Genomic DNA, 17602 nt, shown 5'->3' on the forward strand with positions numbered 1-17602 from the left:
CATTTTTCTTGCATAATATTCTTTTCAGCCTGGTGTCCGACCACATGCTAGTATTGCCTTTGCAAATGCCATTTCTCTACCCTGTGTATACCATCCAAAAGATTCAAATCTGTTTTTTGTTTAATAATGTCACACCTTTTGCTCTTGTTGGTCTGTATTCCAAACATGCTTGTGTCAGAATGCACCTCCAACTTATCAGAATTCTCTATCCATGCTCCAGAATCCAGAATTTTGAAAAAAAACATGTTTATTCATTCATCTGTTTCCAGACATTGCTGGCAAAACCAGGTTTTATTGCACATCCCTAATTGTACTTATGAAGATGATGCTTTGTGACTTTCTGGAAGGATTGCAGTCCTACCCAAAATGCTATTGGGGAGAGAGTTCCAGAATCTATGTGCCAAAGGGACAGCAATACATTTCAAAGTGAGGATTGTGTGTATTTTGGGTTGGAACATGCAGATGGTAGTGTTCCTTTGTGCCTGAAGCTCTTGTCATTTAGGTGTTAAAATTGTGGGTTTTGAAGATGGTGTGGAGTAGCCTAGGTGCAAAATTGCAGTTTGTGGATGGAATAGACAGCAGCCACAGTGTGGTGGTGATGGAAGGGATGAATATTTAAAGTCATAGAGTTATATAGCACGGAAACTGTGGTTACCTAAACTAATCCCATTTGCCAGTGTTTGGCCCATGTCCCTCTAAACCATTCCTATCCATGTACCTTTTTAAATGTTGTAATTGTGCCCACTACTACCACTTCCTCTGGTGGTTCACTCTATATACCTACCACCCTGTCTATGGAAAAACATGCCCCTCAGATACTATTGAAATCCTTACCCTGGGGAAGAAGACTGTGGCTATCTGCCCTATCTATGTCCCTTAAAAAAAAATTTATAAACTTTTTTAAGGTCACCCCTCAGCCTCCTTTGCTTTGGGAAATACAGTCCCAGCCTATCCAGTCTCTCCTAGCTCAAGCTCTTCAGTCCTGACAACATCCTTGTGCATTTGCACCCTCTCCAGCTTAATCACATCCTTCTTGTAGTGGGTTGACCAGAACTGCATACAGTACTCCCAAGCGTGGTCTAGCCAATGTCTTGTACAGCTATAACGTGATGTCCCAACTCCTACACTCAATGCCCAGTGAAGGTAAGCATGCCATACTCCACTACCTGTGACACTTTCAGGGAACTATGTACATGTACACCTTGGTCTCTCTGTTCAACGACACTCCCTAAGCCCCGCCATTCACTATGTATATATTGCCCTGATTTAACTTCAATACCGTTGCAGTCTATATAGCTGTGCTCCCCTTGGATTTCTGTCATCTTGAATCTGGCCATTTACAGTGAGCATTTCCTTCCACTTTTAACCAAAATATGCAATCACTGATTTGTCTGCACTCAAGTGCAAGCTTGTGCATTGTTTATTTGCCATGCTTCCAAATTTGCCACATTTCTGACTGGCTAGTAGAGGAGAAAATCTCAAATCTGTAGCTTTAGCAAGATGGAAGGGGGCTTAGAGGAGAAATTGTATCATCAGGGACTATATGACAAAAACATTTTGCTTGCAGTTCTGCAGTAGCCTTGCTCCAGATGGCACTCAATTGTTGATGTATCCCATATGTTGATAGTGACCCAGAATTTCTATGCTTTGGGATTTTTCTAGTTTATGGCAAGTGTTATTTGTAACACAATTTAGTTTGGTACGGATGCCCGTAGTATGACTTTACTCATACCAGTGACTACATTCTCCCTGTGGACATCTTGGAACAAGTAAATAAATCCCTAGAATTTGCCTAAAATTATCCATGTATCTGCAGAGCAAAGCAACATTGGACACGCACAGGCTTTGGTTTAGACATGAACAAGGGTTTCACAAACTGAATATGCAGCATGAATTCAATGGAATGAACTGATTCATACCTATCTGTTTCTGCTATCCTGGCTATTGTGGTAATCACCCTGCAAGTATCCTTGAATTCCATCCAGACTGTGATAGCAGGGACTTGCTGGTTGAGGGCAAAGCCTTCTGAGCCCCACCAGGAGTTTGCACACACATGCTGAAATAAGAAGCAATGAAAGCCATTTGTCTGCTGGAGCCCTGAATGAACAAACAATTGGCACACTGAAGTACCACTTCACTGACCTGAAGAATGGGTGTTACTGGGGAACGGAATTCAAGAAAAAAAGACTAGATTGAGGAAATAAGTGCCATAAGGGGGACTAGGTAGGACAAGATCTACTAATCCAGTCAGCTGTAGGACTCCTTTAACAGTTGGCCATTGAAATAAACTTTGGCTAAACTCACTGTTCACTTGTACCAACAGTTCTAACCAATATTCGTCCTAGTTATTCTGTGATATTTCGCACTACACTGAACCCAAACATATCAGCATCAAAAGCAGAAAACTGCAAATGTTTGACATCTGAAATAAAAATAGAAAATGCTGGAAATACTCAGCAAGTAAGGAAGCATTTGTGGAAAGAGAAGTGAGTCATTGACTTGAAAGGTTAATTCTGTTTCTCTCTCCACATCTGTCATTGGGAAATATTGGCATCCATTGTAAAGAAAAGAGTACCAGGATATTCAGAAAATTGTAATTTCAAATGAAGTCAGTGGTTTTATGAAAAGAAATCATGTTTGACAAATTAACTGGATGACTTTGAAGATGTAACAAGCAGATTGGTTAAAGGTGATCCAATAGATGCAGTGTATGTGAATTTCCAGAAGGCATTCAACAATGTCTCAGAAAAATTACAAAGCAGGATAAGAGTCATGGCATTGGTGTAACATATTAGCATGAATAGAGGATTGTTGAACTAACAGAATAGTGTGAGGGAAAGTGGATCATTTCTAGACTGCTAGCTGTAAGTAATGGGATGCAACACAATTAGTGCAGAATCTTCAACTATTTACACTGATAACTTAAGTGAAGAGACTGAGTGTATTGTAGCCAAATTTGCTGATGGCACAAAGATGAATGGGAATGTAAGTTATGAGGAGGATGCAGAAAGTCTGCAGACTGATGTAGATGTTTTAATCTAACGTGCAAAAAATTGATGATGGACTGTTGGGTAATGTGGGGTGATCCATTTTGATATGAAGAATGGAAAAAAAGCAGGTTACTTAAATAGAGAGACTACAGTTTCTGTACAGACAAATCAGGGTGTCCTCAGCATGAAAGTACAGCAATAATTAGTAAGTTAAATGGAATATTGGCTTTATTGCATAGTGGGTGGAATATAAAAGTAGGGAAGATCTGCTGGTGGTGAGACCATTCCCAGGAAGCTATATACAGGTTTGGTTTCCTTATTTAAGGATTCATTATTAGGTTGCTTTGAAGACAATTCAGAGAATATTGATTTGTTTCATTTCTTGAATGAAGTCGGTAACATATTAGGGAAAATCTGAACAAGTTGGGCTATACTCATTAGCATTTAGAAGAATTATTGATGATCTTATTAAAACCAAAGATTCTGAGGGGAAGTGACATGGTAGGTGCTGATGTGTTTCTTCTGGGAAATCTAGAACTTGGGTTTCAGAATAAAGTGCCTGTCTTTTAAGATGTGGATTCTCTTTCTCTCGAGGGTCATGAACCTTTGGAATTTTTTTACCCAGAGAGCTGTGCAGGCTGAGTCATTGAATATATTTGTGGCTAAGAGAGATATATAGGGAATCAAGAATTACAAGGAATAGGCAAGATGTGAAGTTGAGGCTAGGATCAGATCAATCGTTATTGAATGGTAGAGCAGGCTCAAGGAGCCATTTGGATGACTGCCATTCCTATTCTATATTTTTTTTGATGGCATGCATATGTGGGCTGAAGCTTGTCTCAGAGTTAAATATAATATTCCAGATTGGAATATGTGAATGTCTACTTGGTCTACTTTGTATGTGAATGGTCTACTTACAATTGGGTGGTTGCCCAGAACAGTTATAGCTGGGTAATAAATAATGTGAGAACTAATGGCGTTCTTTTGGTCTTCCCAGTTTTTATTTGGAGAAAGATACTCATGAGCTACTGGATATGTAATAGCAGGCTTGGAGGTGGCAATGAGATAGAGTTGGGTGTTGTCAGCTGATGATGTTTTCAGATGATGTTATAGAAGAGTAGCACACCAGTGATAGGAGGGAGCAAGGTTAAATCTTCAGGTCACAATAGATAAATAGGTGTGGTAACTATTTGTATTTTGTTTTAATAAAAAAAAAATCCACAAGCAACTGGATGGACTGATTGCAGTCCAAACCAGCTGGATGGTTGTGGAGAAGAATGGTATGGGTATCTGTTAAAATTGCAGACACATTCAAAAGGACAAGAAGGAATAATTTTCATTTTGCATAGTCACATAGGATGTAATTACTAACCATGATGAAAGTTGTTATAGAATTGCCGTAAGGGTGAAAATTTGACTGGAGAATTTAACTAGAAGTTTTGGGAAAGGTGGGGATGGATTTGGGAGGTAATGGCATGTTCAGTGTTTTTTTTTGGGGCAGGTAAAGAAGATTGTAAATGGTCCTCTTTTTATTTTGAAAAGAGAGATGATGATAGATTTGAAGGAATGCTAGATGGTACCTATGGAGGCAATATCAGCAAACATGGGTGCTAGAAAGGGAAATTGGGTGGTCATCTGTTTAATGTGAATAATGTTGAGGGAGATGATGATGGGCCTCATGGATATGATAAATTCAGTGAGAATCTGTGGAGTGTATAAAATTTAAAAACTAGAGAGATGCAGCTTCAAGGCTGTGAAGAGGGTGAATGCTGGAGGAAATGTGGATGAAAGGAAGGGACAGAACTGGCACTGGGAGTTGAACAGGGGGATTGAGTCTTATCACAATAATATCCCTGTCATCTTTATACTTTGTTAAAGGTATTGCCTGAGAAAACAGGGAAAACGGCTTTAAGGTTTTTAGTAGAGAAACTAATCTGGGATTCTACAAAATACTCAGTTGGCAGTATGTGTGTCGAAATCACTGTTTAGTCCAGAAGACTAATGTGTCTAGTTGGATTTTGTGTTGTTGTTCCTGGAACTTAACATTGAGCTTTGTTGGAAGGTGGAGACGTGTTTTAAATTCTTTGATATGACTGGCAGTAATTTTCGTTGTGCAAGGTTCATTGTTACATTTTTCCTGTATAAGTAGTAGTCCAGCAATATATCTGTAGTAATTTGTTAACTTTGTTTGTGCTTAGGATCTGTTGAAGGCTCAGGGAAAATAATCCAGCGTTTTCCACGAAAAGATTGGGATGATGCACCTTTTCCACAAGGAATAGAGTTGGTGAGTACATAAGCTTTCATTTTACTTTTCATGATAGGAGATTGAAGTTTTCTGAAAATATTTTGGGCCAAATATTAGTTCTTGCATTATATTTCTTGGCCGCCTTGAACTCGTGTCTTGTAGCTATACCGGAATGGAAATAATATAAGATGTTTATATTGAGGCTTGAACCTGAGGGTAAATCTTCAGATTTTTATATTAACAATGACCCCTTTTATAATGATTTTTATTGCAGCAAACTGGATTTAAAATACTGTATCTACATTAAGGCAGTTTTTACATTAGTTTATAAATTAGTGGGGACAGTCCTGGAGATATGGCTGTTAACCCTGTTAAATTTCCAGTAACGTGAAACACCAGAAGCAAGGTTAGTAATAAAATATTTATATGTCTGCAAGAATAATTTTGGTACCTACTCTTCTGATCACTTGAAATAGATTAGACTTTATTAGTTTGGCTTCAAATCCTTTTCATTTCACAGTAATTAACTATTACCAGTGATTAAATACATTTCATTGTATTCAGCTATTGGGAAATCCCACTGTCGTTTGTGGGGTGTGTGGTGCACAAGTTGTATTTAATTTTGGAATTGGCCCCAATGGTTCCATTTTTATGGATAACTTTGCACTGATGGCTTATTCTTCCTGATAAAACTTTACAACATTGTAATAGCAGGTGTACATGTCAGATGAATGAACGATATTAATGATAACTGCAGAGAAATTCAAAGATCTTCCTGGTAAGGAACATACTGTTAAAGATGACGCAACTGGAAATGAAATCTAAATACTTTCTGGATTGGCAGTAAATGATGAATAATTATTTCTCTGGAGTGTAGTAAAGCTTTAACCCCATTCCAGCTTCTCTTAACTGTTGAATTCAATTATTTAAATCCTTTCTTGATACTTTCAAGTGTTTCCAGGGCTGTTGTTTCTTATTGTGTTGCCTTCACAGGAGGTTGCATATTTTTCTGAGTATGCATTTTCTTTATTCAGTAGCAAGGTCACTGACCTTAGTTGTTTATAATAACTGTATCCTTCAGACTGAGGAGGGAACTAACATGAAACAAGAACTGAAACCAGCAGGTGGCTTAAGAAGGAAGCAAGATGTCTGGGAGTACAATGGCAAGGGAATTGGACAATATGCCAGTGTCACATTTTTCTGGATGGGGTTGGTCATTGACTATTTGACCAAGTATTTCTGTGTTGTAATACAAAAATTCTGTAGCTGTAAACTGTATGATTCAACAATTCCATGTAGATTTTTTTTTAACCAAACATGGTTCTGATATATATTTTGTGCATGTTTACATCGGCTTTAAAAATAGGTCCTACCTATTGAATGGATCATTTGAGATGTTTGGAGAAAGTATAAAATATCACACCTTAATGTGGAGCACTCTTTCACTAACTTAGGAACCATTTTAAGTGGGGAAAGGCCTTTTATTCATTTAACAGCAGAAGTTTTCATAACTGTAAGAACCAGGCAAGTTTGTCTCTGCAAACCATTTTAGGTATTGCTATCTTATAATTTTTCTAGATCCAACCCACCTGTTGCTGTAAATGTAATAATTTTAAGCATGCTATTCACATTCTGATAATATTAAGCAAATTTACTCTTTCATGGATTTTGACAGCATGGCCTAGTCTGAATGCAAGTTTCATCAGAATATATACCTGACCTGAAGCTGCATATAGTCATTGGACTGGGGCCGGGTAGCTAGAGAATTTTGACTTTTGCTGCCTACATACCGTATAGCTTTAAGCAGCACCCTACTTCTAGCATTTCTTCCTTTTTTTGAGCAACATTTAAATATAATGGTTAAATACTTAAAACAGTTCCTCTCTCTTCAGACAGCACATCCTTGTACCATTATTTATTTACTCCTGACACACCTAAAGCACAGCTGTAAAGTGTTCTTCATGTTTCATCTATGCATCATCTGAAATGTGATTTTCTATTGTGTTCCAATCTTTGCACTTGTGGTTGAAATCTAAATTTGATGAACTTTCACAGATCATGGTCTTCACATAAGTTAGCACATCTGAAGAAATTTATCCTGATTTTATGTACATTCTAGTTAGATATAATTGCATAACAAACAAAATAAAACAAAAATGTGCACATGAACTTGGAAATTTGACTTTGGATCTCAGTAGCAGGATCTAATTAAGCAACCTTCCATGGTTTATTGACTTCTGAACTAATGTGCAAAGAACTATGCTTTGTTTATACCAGTGACAACATTGCTAGATTGGGCACATTAGACCATTTATGTATAAATATTTCTTCTTTTTACAATATTTTTAATTCTGCAAAGAAAATACAGTATATGAATCAAAAAGGTAAAAGTACTACTAAGTACATTGTGTTAAATCATACTTGAAATCACAATACTCTACATTAATAATCACACATAATTAATAACTAACAAATAGGAATAATTTTATTATTAAAAAAAATCTAACCCCACTACCAAGACCGAAGCTGTTTAATAAAGGAAAGGACATGTTTTGGACATGTGAGAGTCTTAAAAAATATTGGACAGAGATGTATAAATATTTTCTGCCATAATTTTGCGGCTTTGTAGTGTATACAATGTGTCATTTTTGCTTTGAAGACGGTTTTGATTATTCGATTACTTCTGAAGAAAGTACTCAAATAATATAAGAGACGTGCCTGTATTTCTATAGTTGTATCTTACTTTTAGAAGCTTTACAGAATGCCAGTCCATTCTGCTTGATTTGCTTTTGGTGCTGATGTTCTGCATCAGTGTTCTATCACCCTTGCAACTGTGCCCATGCCTTGGTCTTCAACGCATCCAGTAATTTGCTTTTCAGCATCCTAAGCCTGCTATATATTTTGAGGTGGGTCAGGTGGGGTGTGTATTCTGATTAAAAACCATTTTTGTTTGCGTCATACATCTGCATGGTGACAGACTGGCTCAGTGTTTTATTGAGTTCAGGATGACTTGCTTAATGTGAAAGGTAGACATTTCAGATTCAATTACCAAGTTTACTGTGTTTAAGAGATATTTAGATAGACACTTAAATAGGCAAAACAAAGAAGAATACAGTCCTAATGCATGCAAATGAGATCAGTGTACATTGGCATAAAGGTCAGCATGGATGTGGTGGGCCTAAGGGCCTGTCTCTGTGCTGTATGACACTATGACTCTACCAGTTATGAAATTCACCATTACCGTCAATCCACTAGCACAGCTTTTGGCTGCTGGGGGGTGTGCTTGAAGATCAAGACCTCAAATTTGGCACGTAGCTTATGATCCACTGGGCAACAATGATCCTTGTTCTCATGTATACTTCTGAGATGTGGACACGTTAAAGCACTGGAGAAGTGCAACTAGTGTTTCCTGTGCAAAATTCTCAAATTAATTGACAGGATAAGCAAACCAACATTTTTCTCTCCTTGAACAATATCCACAGCAGTTACATCCTAATATACTTGCATGACACAGATGAGCATACCTGGTACAGGCCTCTTGAAACAGACACTCTGTTCCAAATTTCATCATAGTAATAAATTACCAAGTAGATAGAGGAAATGATTCAACAATATTCTTAAAGCATCTTTGGGAACAAGTGCAAGATTCCCACGAACTTGTGAGAATCCTTGGCCAATCAACACACAAAATGATGAAAGAGCATTTGGGATGAGAACCTTGGCTCTGTTTCTCAGGAGCACAGAAGCCCAGCATAAAGAGTGGAATATGAACACACATCCCTGCACTGCTACCTGCCCTTCCCTCTCTGCACACTTTTGCTTCACCTGTGGCAAAGTTTACAGGTTCCCCCATCAGCCATGTCAGAATCCACACTACTGGAGTGGAATAAATTCATCCCTGAACCTGTGGGATTGCTTAAGAGGGTGAAGAATGCCACTGTGTACATGTGCTAGACTATATTATCAGGTTGCATATATTCCCATTTTCTTATAAACAATGATGCTACAATAGCCTGAAGTCTGGGGGTTTAGTTGGTAAGAGTTTTGAAGGAGGTGCATAATTTTCCAAATTTCAATAATATGGTGTTAATTTGGCCAGTCTGGCTGTTTTGCTGGTCTATTTGATGTTACTATATTAATGCTCCAACACATTTTTAATTCATTTTTTTAGGTGCTACACAGGAGAAAAACAAATTTTCTAGTTAACCTATTAAGTTTAAAGAGAACAGGAAATGAGGCTATGGTATGTTTTAAGAGGAGCATGGGGAAACAACCAAGTAAGTTTCAAAGGAGTGTGGGAAATGGAACCAGGTGACTTTAAAGAGAATGTGGCAGCCCATGATTGTTGTCGGCACGTTCTTCTTTTAGAATCTCATCAGATGCCAAATTGAAGTTCATTGTGGATGCTTTTTTTAAAAAAAGCATTTTAAACTTAACCTAACAAGTTTTAAAAATACCATGTGAATTGAGTTCATTTTTTCGGCTATCCAAAGAAACCGCCAAAATGAAGTACTGGCAAGCTTAGTCCTGCTCCAGTGCTCCAGCATGAGCCAACACAATTGGAGCTCTCCTAAGATTAGAGCTCTCTGAGGAGCTCTCAGAACCTCAGTTGATCCTCTCACTATAAACAACACCAATTTTTTTTTGTGTATGTCATCTACAAACTTAGTATCATGCTTCCTACTTTGACATCCAAATCATTAGTGTATTTAATAAACAGCAAGGGTCCTAGCACTGATCCCTGTGACACACTGCTAGTCTTGGGATTCCCATCACAAAAGCAGCCCTCCGCTGTTACCCTTTGTCTCCTATTACTGAGCTAATTTTGGATCCAATGTGGCCATTTACCATGGATCCCATAAGCTCTAATCTTTAGGTCCAGGCCTGTGGTCCTTGTTGGACCTTGTCAAAGACCTTACTGAAGTCCATGAAAACCACATTGACTGTACAGCCAGAACCAATATGTTTAATTTCTTCTACAATATCAGTTTCTATAACTCTGTTCATTTCTCTGTAAGCTCTTGTTTAAACTTGGACCGTGCACTGAAAATACCTTGTGAAAATATTGAGCAATACCCTTCACCTATTTTTAAAAATCTCCTATTTAAAATTGTTACTTTGCAGGAATTTAAAATTCCAGAATGAACTTTGCTCTCATAGCAGATGGATCCAATGAGAGATCCATTGGAATACACCAATTCATATTGCTTGGGTTTGACACCTCATAGATAACATGATGGATTCACTGAAGTATATCTTAACTTACAACTGATTAAAGATTTTTCAGGATGTTGATTCTTTTTTGTACTTTCGAAGCCTTAGAATTACACTTGCAGTTGTTGTATTTTAAGTTTAAAAAAAAAATTAAAAGTGCTGAACTTCAGAGCCTCAGTTGCAGTTATATAGCCTTTACCTACAAAGATAGATCGAAAGAAATTCTCAAGCTGAACTTGTGAATCTTCATTTATAAATCAGTCATTTTCAAATTTCAAGTTTGATTTCTGCAGCTGGATAGAATAATTATTAATTGTTTGTGAACATCTTGCCTCATAACTAGAAAAAAAAACTTGTTTGTCTCGTATTTTTATCTGGGGGGGGGGGTAGAGAAGAGGATTGATGGAGTGAATCCATTCAACATCAAGTACATAAGAGAAAACCCACAAAAATGACATTTGGCATTGTCTGAGTATGAGAAGCAACCAAAAAAACTGAATATCTCAAAGTTCTTAGAGACCAAATGGAATGTAACAATTCCAATAAAATTTCACAATACTTCAATATAATTAATGTTACAATTAAGTTATTCAAGTACAATTTGTTGTTTTATGTGGTCTATGAAATTACTTTCATAGTAATTGCTTAAATATGACAGCTTTCCTATTTGTAGACAAGCCTTACGTCAAAATTTAATAAGACAAACATTGTTAAAAGAGAAACAAAGGACTGCAGATGCTGGAATCTAGATGAAAGACACGATGATGCTGGAAGAACTCGCCAGAGTTTTTCATCAAACATTGTTAAAACATGCTTTTTGCAGCTAAACTTTGAAACCTAATGTAAAAGTAAAATGTTGCTACTGTTTTATTTCAAAATTGAGTTTATTGTCATATGCACAAGTACGTGTATGCACAGGTGCAATGAAAAACTTGCTTGCATATCAGGTACATTGCATCCTATAAGCAGCATTCACAAGAAAAACATAAATGTAAATTCTACACAATTTTTACAAGAAAACACAATTAGAATGGAAAAAAAACAGTCTGTTTTAGTGCAAAGTGATCAAAGTGGTCACGGTGTTGCAAAAATGTGGTGATTAGGGTTGTGCTGGTTGGTTCAAGAACTGAATGGTTGAAGGCAAGTAACTGTTCTTGAACCTGGTGGTGTGAGATTTCAGGCTTCTGTATCTCTGGCCTGATGGTAGCTGCGAGAAGATGGCATGGACCCGATGGAGGGGATCGTTGATGATAGATGTTGTCTTCTTGAGGCAGTGCCTCCTGTAGATAGTACAGGTGGGGAGGGATGTGCCTGTGATGTATTGGGCTGAGTCCACTACTCTGCAGCTTCTTATGTTCCTATGCATTTGAATTTCCATACTGGACCATGATGCAACCAGTCAGGATACTTATCAACAGTACATCTGTAGAAATTTAATAGTCTTTGGTGACAAGCCAAACCTCCCTAACGTCCTAAGAAAGTAAAGACGCTGGCGTGCCTTCCTTGTTATTGCATCTCTGAGCTGGGCCCAGGACAGGTCATCTGACACCTTAATGCCCAGGAATTTAAAGTTGCTGAATCTCTCCACTGCCAATCCCCCAATGTAATAGGTGCACGTTTGCCCTCCTTACCCTTCCTGAAGTCAACAATCTGTTCTTTAGTTTTATTGAGGTTGAGCAAGAGTTCGTTGTTGCAGCACCACTCAACCAGGTGTCCTCTCTGGTAAGCTGACTCATCACCTGTGGTTCGTCCAACAACAGTTGTGTCATTAGCGAATTTGTATGTGGCATTCAAGCAGTGCTTAGCTAACAGTCATGTGTATAGAGAGTAGAGCAGGGAACTAAGCATGCAGCTCTGTGGTGCTCCTGTGTTGTTGGTCAGTGAGAAGGAGACTTGCTGCCAATCCTCACTGATTAAGATCTGCTGATGAGGAAGTTGAGTATCTACTTGGGAGGTGCAGAGGCCCAGGTCTTGAAGCTTGATGATGTGTTGAACACCGAGCTGTAGTCGATGAACAGCAGCTTGATGTATGAGTTCCTGTGGTCCAGAGCAGAAATGTTCAACCTTAATATTTAGTTAAAAAATTAAGACCGTATTTCATTCTGTAGAATGAATTTGGTCACCTTTTCATAGCACAGTTCATGAATTTATTTTAAAATATCACACTAGGACTGAAAATTAATATTTTGAAAATGAACTGTGTTGCAAATGATCCAACAGGCAAACATAAAAATGCATTATTTTATAATGATCTATATTTTACAGTATGTAATAGCCAGATTTAAAAGCAAAATTGTTCCATTAGAAAATACTCTAGTTATTTGAGGGTTAGTGCAGCCCATTAACTGGAAACTATTGTTGGTATTTCCTGTGTCTGTAAGGGCACAATCATGTTTATTCATTAATTATTGTAATATGTTGCTATATTTCAATTTTTCAGCTTTAATTGAGGGTATGGAGACACGAGGCTACAATAACCTGTCATGTTCTGTTTTTAATGTAAACTTTTAAAGCATTATTATCTAGCTTCCACGCACATTACCATTAGCACATGCCACAACGTTCTGATAGCAGTGTTTGGACACTCTAGTGCTTCCAGATCATTAATTGTGCCCCCTGTGACCCACAACTTCACTCCTGCTGTTCAGTTATATTAGGCAATGAGTATCCATAATGGCTGTGATTTATCTCCGCGGTGAAAGGATTTAAATGAGAGAGAAATAGATTAGTTATGATTAGATTTTTAAGATGATCAGTCAGTGTATTTCATGTCTGAATTCTTTCTGGCACTGGAAGTACCTGGTTTGTGCTGCCCCACAAAGCAGTGATTTGTTCTAGAATTCTTGATCCTCCTGCCTGAATGATTGTGTGTGTGTGTGTGTGTGTGTGTGTGTGTGTGTGTGTACTTGTTTGAGCACAGCATGGTTTAGGAAAGTTTACAACCCGATTTGACTGCCACTGTTCCCTTGGCCCTCTAGAAGTCTGGCAGAAAGTTTCAGAGTAAGATGCTGAGAGATGAGGCTTGTAGACCTCAAGAACATCAAAAGTGAGACATTGTATGGTCCAAGCAACTCAGTAGTTGGGGCTAATCATTGCAAATAAGGTCTCTACTTCTTCCCCAAACTTTTCTCATGAACTTGAAAACTTTATTGGATACGATCGTGGTATAACTGTCAGAAATGCAGCCTGTCAGCTTAATGAGAATTACTGATGTGCTAACTTGAGAAACCTGCAGCAGAGGTCAACATGCAAGCTAAAAAGCAAAAACTGCATGCAATATGCAGAGCTAAGTAATTTGAAATCAATGAATTGCTTCAAAGCTTTGCAGTCCTGCCACATTTACTTGTGAATATTGGCGAGCAGTTAAACTGCTGTTGGGAATTCTCATCCTCAGTGACAACAGGGCCAAGGTTATTTATGAGTGCTCAAGATAAAGTAGATGTGTTTGTAGCCATATTTAAGCAGATGATCCATTTTTCTTTCCTCCTGAGATCCTTTTCAGCACAGAAGCCAACCTTCAACCAATTTGATTCGTGCCACACAGTAGAAAGAAATGCCTGAGAGTATTGTGCACTGCAAGGACTATTTGACCAGATGATAATGCAGCATTAGTAGTAGAAGTCATGCTGCAGGACTAGTCACACCTCTTCCCTTACTGTTCCTATAGAGTCGTAACAAAACCTGATAGTGTGAAACATGGCATGAATGTCTTGTTCAGAAAAAAGAAAAATCCAATCTTGTTCATAATTGTCTTATCAGTCATCCCTCAATCAGTGGAAGGTTTTATCCATGGAGTTACCATGCAGCACTTGCTTGTCATCAACTTGATCATGTGCTGAATTTGTGTATCACCAGGAATACTCAGCTCCAGACTTCTTCACAGCCTTGGTCCAAACATGGAGCAAAGAGCTAAATTCTACAACCTTGCAATAAACATCAATTGTTCTATTGGCAGTTCCTGCAGATTTTTTATGACTTGGGAATATATCAGCATTCCAGAACTGTGCATGTACCTTCACCAGAAAGTTTGAAATGGTTCACCATCATCATCTTGAGGAAAATTGAGAATGGGCAATTAATGCTGGCTTTGTCATTAACATGCATATCCTGGAAATGAATAAATTAAAAAGAAGGTTTTGGGGCAGCAGAGGTCCAGTCAACTTCTGAAAGATTCATGGCAACAGTTTATTTTAATATTATTTAAACAAAGGTGATTCATTTTACATACTGGAGTTTTAATGGCTACTCTGATATTGGAGCAAGGACTATATATAGAGTTATGTAGCATTGAACCATGCTCTTCAGCCCAACTCATCCATGCTGACCAAGTTGCTTACTGGTCCAATTTGCATGCATTTAAACCTTTAAATGCAAACCTCTAAACCTTTACCATCGATGTACCTGTCTGAGTGTCTTTTATACATCATAATTGTACCTGCCTCTGTCAATTGGCTAGCTCATCCTGGATCATATGTGAGCTCACTTTCTGGACCCGCCTACCATGTGGGACCTTGTCAAAGTCCTTGCTAAATTTCATAAAGACAACATCTGCCACCCTGCCCTCGTCAATCTTGGTCTCCTCTTCAAAAAATCTCAGTCAAATTCGTGAGACATGATTTCCCATGCACAAAGCAATGATGGTTATCCCTAATCAGCCTGTGCCTTTTCAAATGCAGATAGGTCCTGTCTCTTGGAATCCTTTAAGCAACTTTCCCACAACTTATGTTAGGCTCACTGGCCTGTAGTTCCCTGGCTTGTCCTTGCCGCCCTTCTTAAATAAAGGCACAATGCTGGCCACACCTCAGTCTTCTGGTACCTCACCTGAGGTTAAGGAAGATAGAAAAATCTCTGCCAGTGCCCCAGCAATTTATTTCCTTGCTTCCTACAATGTCCAAGGGTACTCTTAGTCAGGCCCTGGGGGTTCATGCACCTTCATGTGCCTCAAGACTGCCAACAATTCCTCTTATGTAATATCAATGTGTTTCAAGACATCATTGTTGCCTTCCCTGAATTCCCTACCTTCTATCACCTCCTCCACAGTGATGTTCAAATGTGATGCTCACAGTGATGGTATAGTGGACAGTGAGGAAGGTTATCTTGGATTACAATGGGATCAAATTCAGGTGGGAAAGTGGGAAAAAGAAGGGCAAATAGAATTGCTATTCATATGTTGGAGAAATAAGGAGACGGGTCTTCTGTCCACTAGGGCCAAGAATAGGAATAGTGCATAACAAAATTGCCCATGTTCTTGTGTAACATGTTTTTTTAAAATACTGTATATAGACTCAAAATAAAGGACAGTTGACTGGGGCAATGCCTATTGGAAGCTGGTGAAGAGCTTTTTTACAAATGAGTTTCATAGCTGATGGATGAGATAGATTTGAGTCCACATCCCATAGATATAAACCATACAACACTCCTGCCACTGCACCACACCTCAAACTCTCACCAGAATGATGAAAAATTGCTGTAGTTTATGTGGCAGATTGCTATTATTGGCTATGGTTACTGGATTTTAGTGCATCTGTTATTCTGTGTACTATATAATGTCTCAACAAAAGTTGTTTAAAGTATTCAATTTATTGTACATTGAGACTTCAAAGCTACTCATTGCAACACCAAAAAGCTGAGTTATTTGGCCTTCCTGAGCAATAGAAACGCAATACTAGTTACTGTAATCTATTCCAAGAAGAATTCTTTGAGGACTTTAATAATGCAGAGTCTCTGATTGCACTTTGGCTTCCTTTCCTCGTTCAACTTTGCATAGTTTACAGCTTTTGAGATTATCGATTCTCTTACTGGATACTGGGAATAAAAAAAATGCAAATGCTGGAAATCTGAAATAATTGGAGATCATGCTTAATAATTAGAGGTTTGGCAGAATCTGTGGAAAGAGGGGCAGAGAAACAATTCAGGTCAAAGATCTTCTGTCCTGGACACCCCAGTTCTGATTTAAGGGTTTTCAACCTGAAATGTTAACCCAGCAGGTCAGGCAACATTATATTACTAATTAATTGATTTATTTTTCTTCTAATTTTTCAACCTTGGCAGGGCTGATTTGCACTATTAGTTTTGTCTTTTCAACTAAGCCCACCAAATGCAAAAATTATGAAGAGACTTTGCTGGGTGTATTTGGAACAACTTTCTCAATTTATGTTTGAGCCTTAGAACAAGGAGTCATAAATATTTTATGGCCTCTAACAAATTCATTAAAGAATTTAAGAAGAACTTATACACTCCATTGCCATGTGGAATGTGCTGCCACTTAGTGCAGTTGAGGCAGATTTATACATTTGGTACATTTGAAATGAAATCAGATGCATACATGAAGGAGAAGGAAATGGGTGGTATTGGCAATCTGCAAAAATAATGATTTGAGTGAAGGGTATCTTTTGAAGTATGAACACCAACCTTGACCAGTTGAGCAGAATGGTCTGTTTCATTAATGTATATTCTACATATGGAATGGCGATTGCTGAAAGCCAGCTTCTGATGTATATAAGAGTGTCCTGAATTTGGAACCACAAAGTAGAGTAACAAAACATGGTGATGATATTGACCAGGAGAAGTTATTGAATTTGAGAATAAGATTCAGCTGTACAGAATAACTTGTGTAAAATATAGAAGACAGAGGACTGATTAAAGGCACGTTAAAGTGAACACATGCAAGGTATTAGATAGAATTGAAAGAGACATGGGAATTTAAAGAGACAATTTTGCATAAGAAAATGGACCAGTGATTTGTTAAGCTTGTGTGTACATTATTCATTGGCATAGTTAAGACCATTGAAAAGTATATTGGAGCAGTTAATAACAAATCTCGAAATTACTCTTTTCAAATGACACTGAATTTTACTGGTTATTTCCAATAAAGAGACAATCAGTCACTTGTATATTTACTCCCTTTTATTCTTCCCTCTCATATCCATCTCTTAAGAATTTGTGAGCACTTTCTAATGGTAAATTACCTTGGATTAGAAAATAAATGCTGTTGATGTGATTTCCCCACTGTTAACTGCAAGTGTAAAAACGCAAGGTAGTGAGTAAGCTGACCATTTTGAGATCTGCTGGGTCATCAACTGCATGAAAGGGAAGCATTTTGGCAACCAGTATAAATGTTTGGATAGACAAAAAAAATCTCCAGTTAAAAATT

The 17602-nt window shown here is 37.9% G+C and overlaps 1 protein-coding gene across 4 annotated transcripts in view; it reads left to right on the top strand.

Moving 5' to 3' along the window:
• sbf2 (SET binding factor 2) overlaps positions 1–17602 on the top strand; it is a 406613-nt gene that overhangs the window by 68182 nt on the left and 320829 nt on the right. For all 4 annotated transcript variants that reach the window (XM_052028866.1, XM_052028868.1, XM_052028865.1 and 1 more), the window contains exon 2: positions 5189–5274. In XM_052028866.1, coding sequence (XP_051884826.1) covers positions 5189–5274 — 86 coding nt within the window. The remainder of the gene's footprint in view (positions 1–5188; positions 5275–17602) is intronic.

The sequence above is a fragment of the Pristis pectinata genome, chromosome 14 (genome assembly GCF_009764475.1).
Source record: "Pristis pectinata isolate sPriPec2 chromosome 14, sPriPec2.1.pri, whole genome shotgun sequence".
Classification (NCBI taxonomy): domain Eukaryota; kingdom Metazoa; phylum Chordata; class Chondrichthyes; order Rhinopristiformes; family Pristidae; genus Pristis; species Pristis pectinata.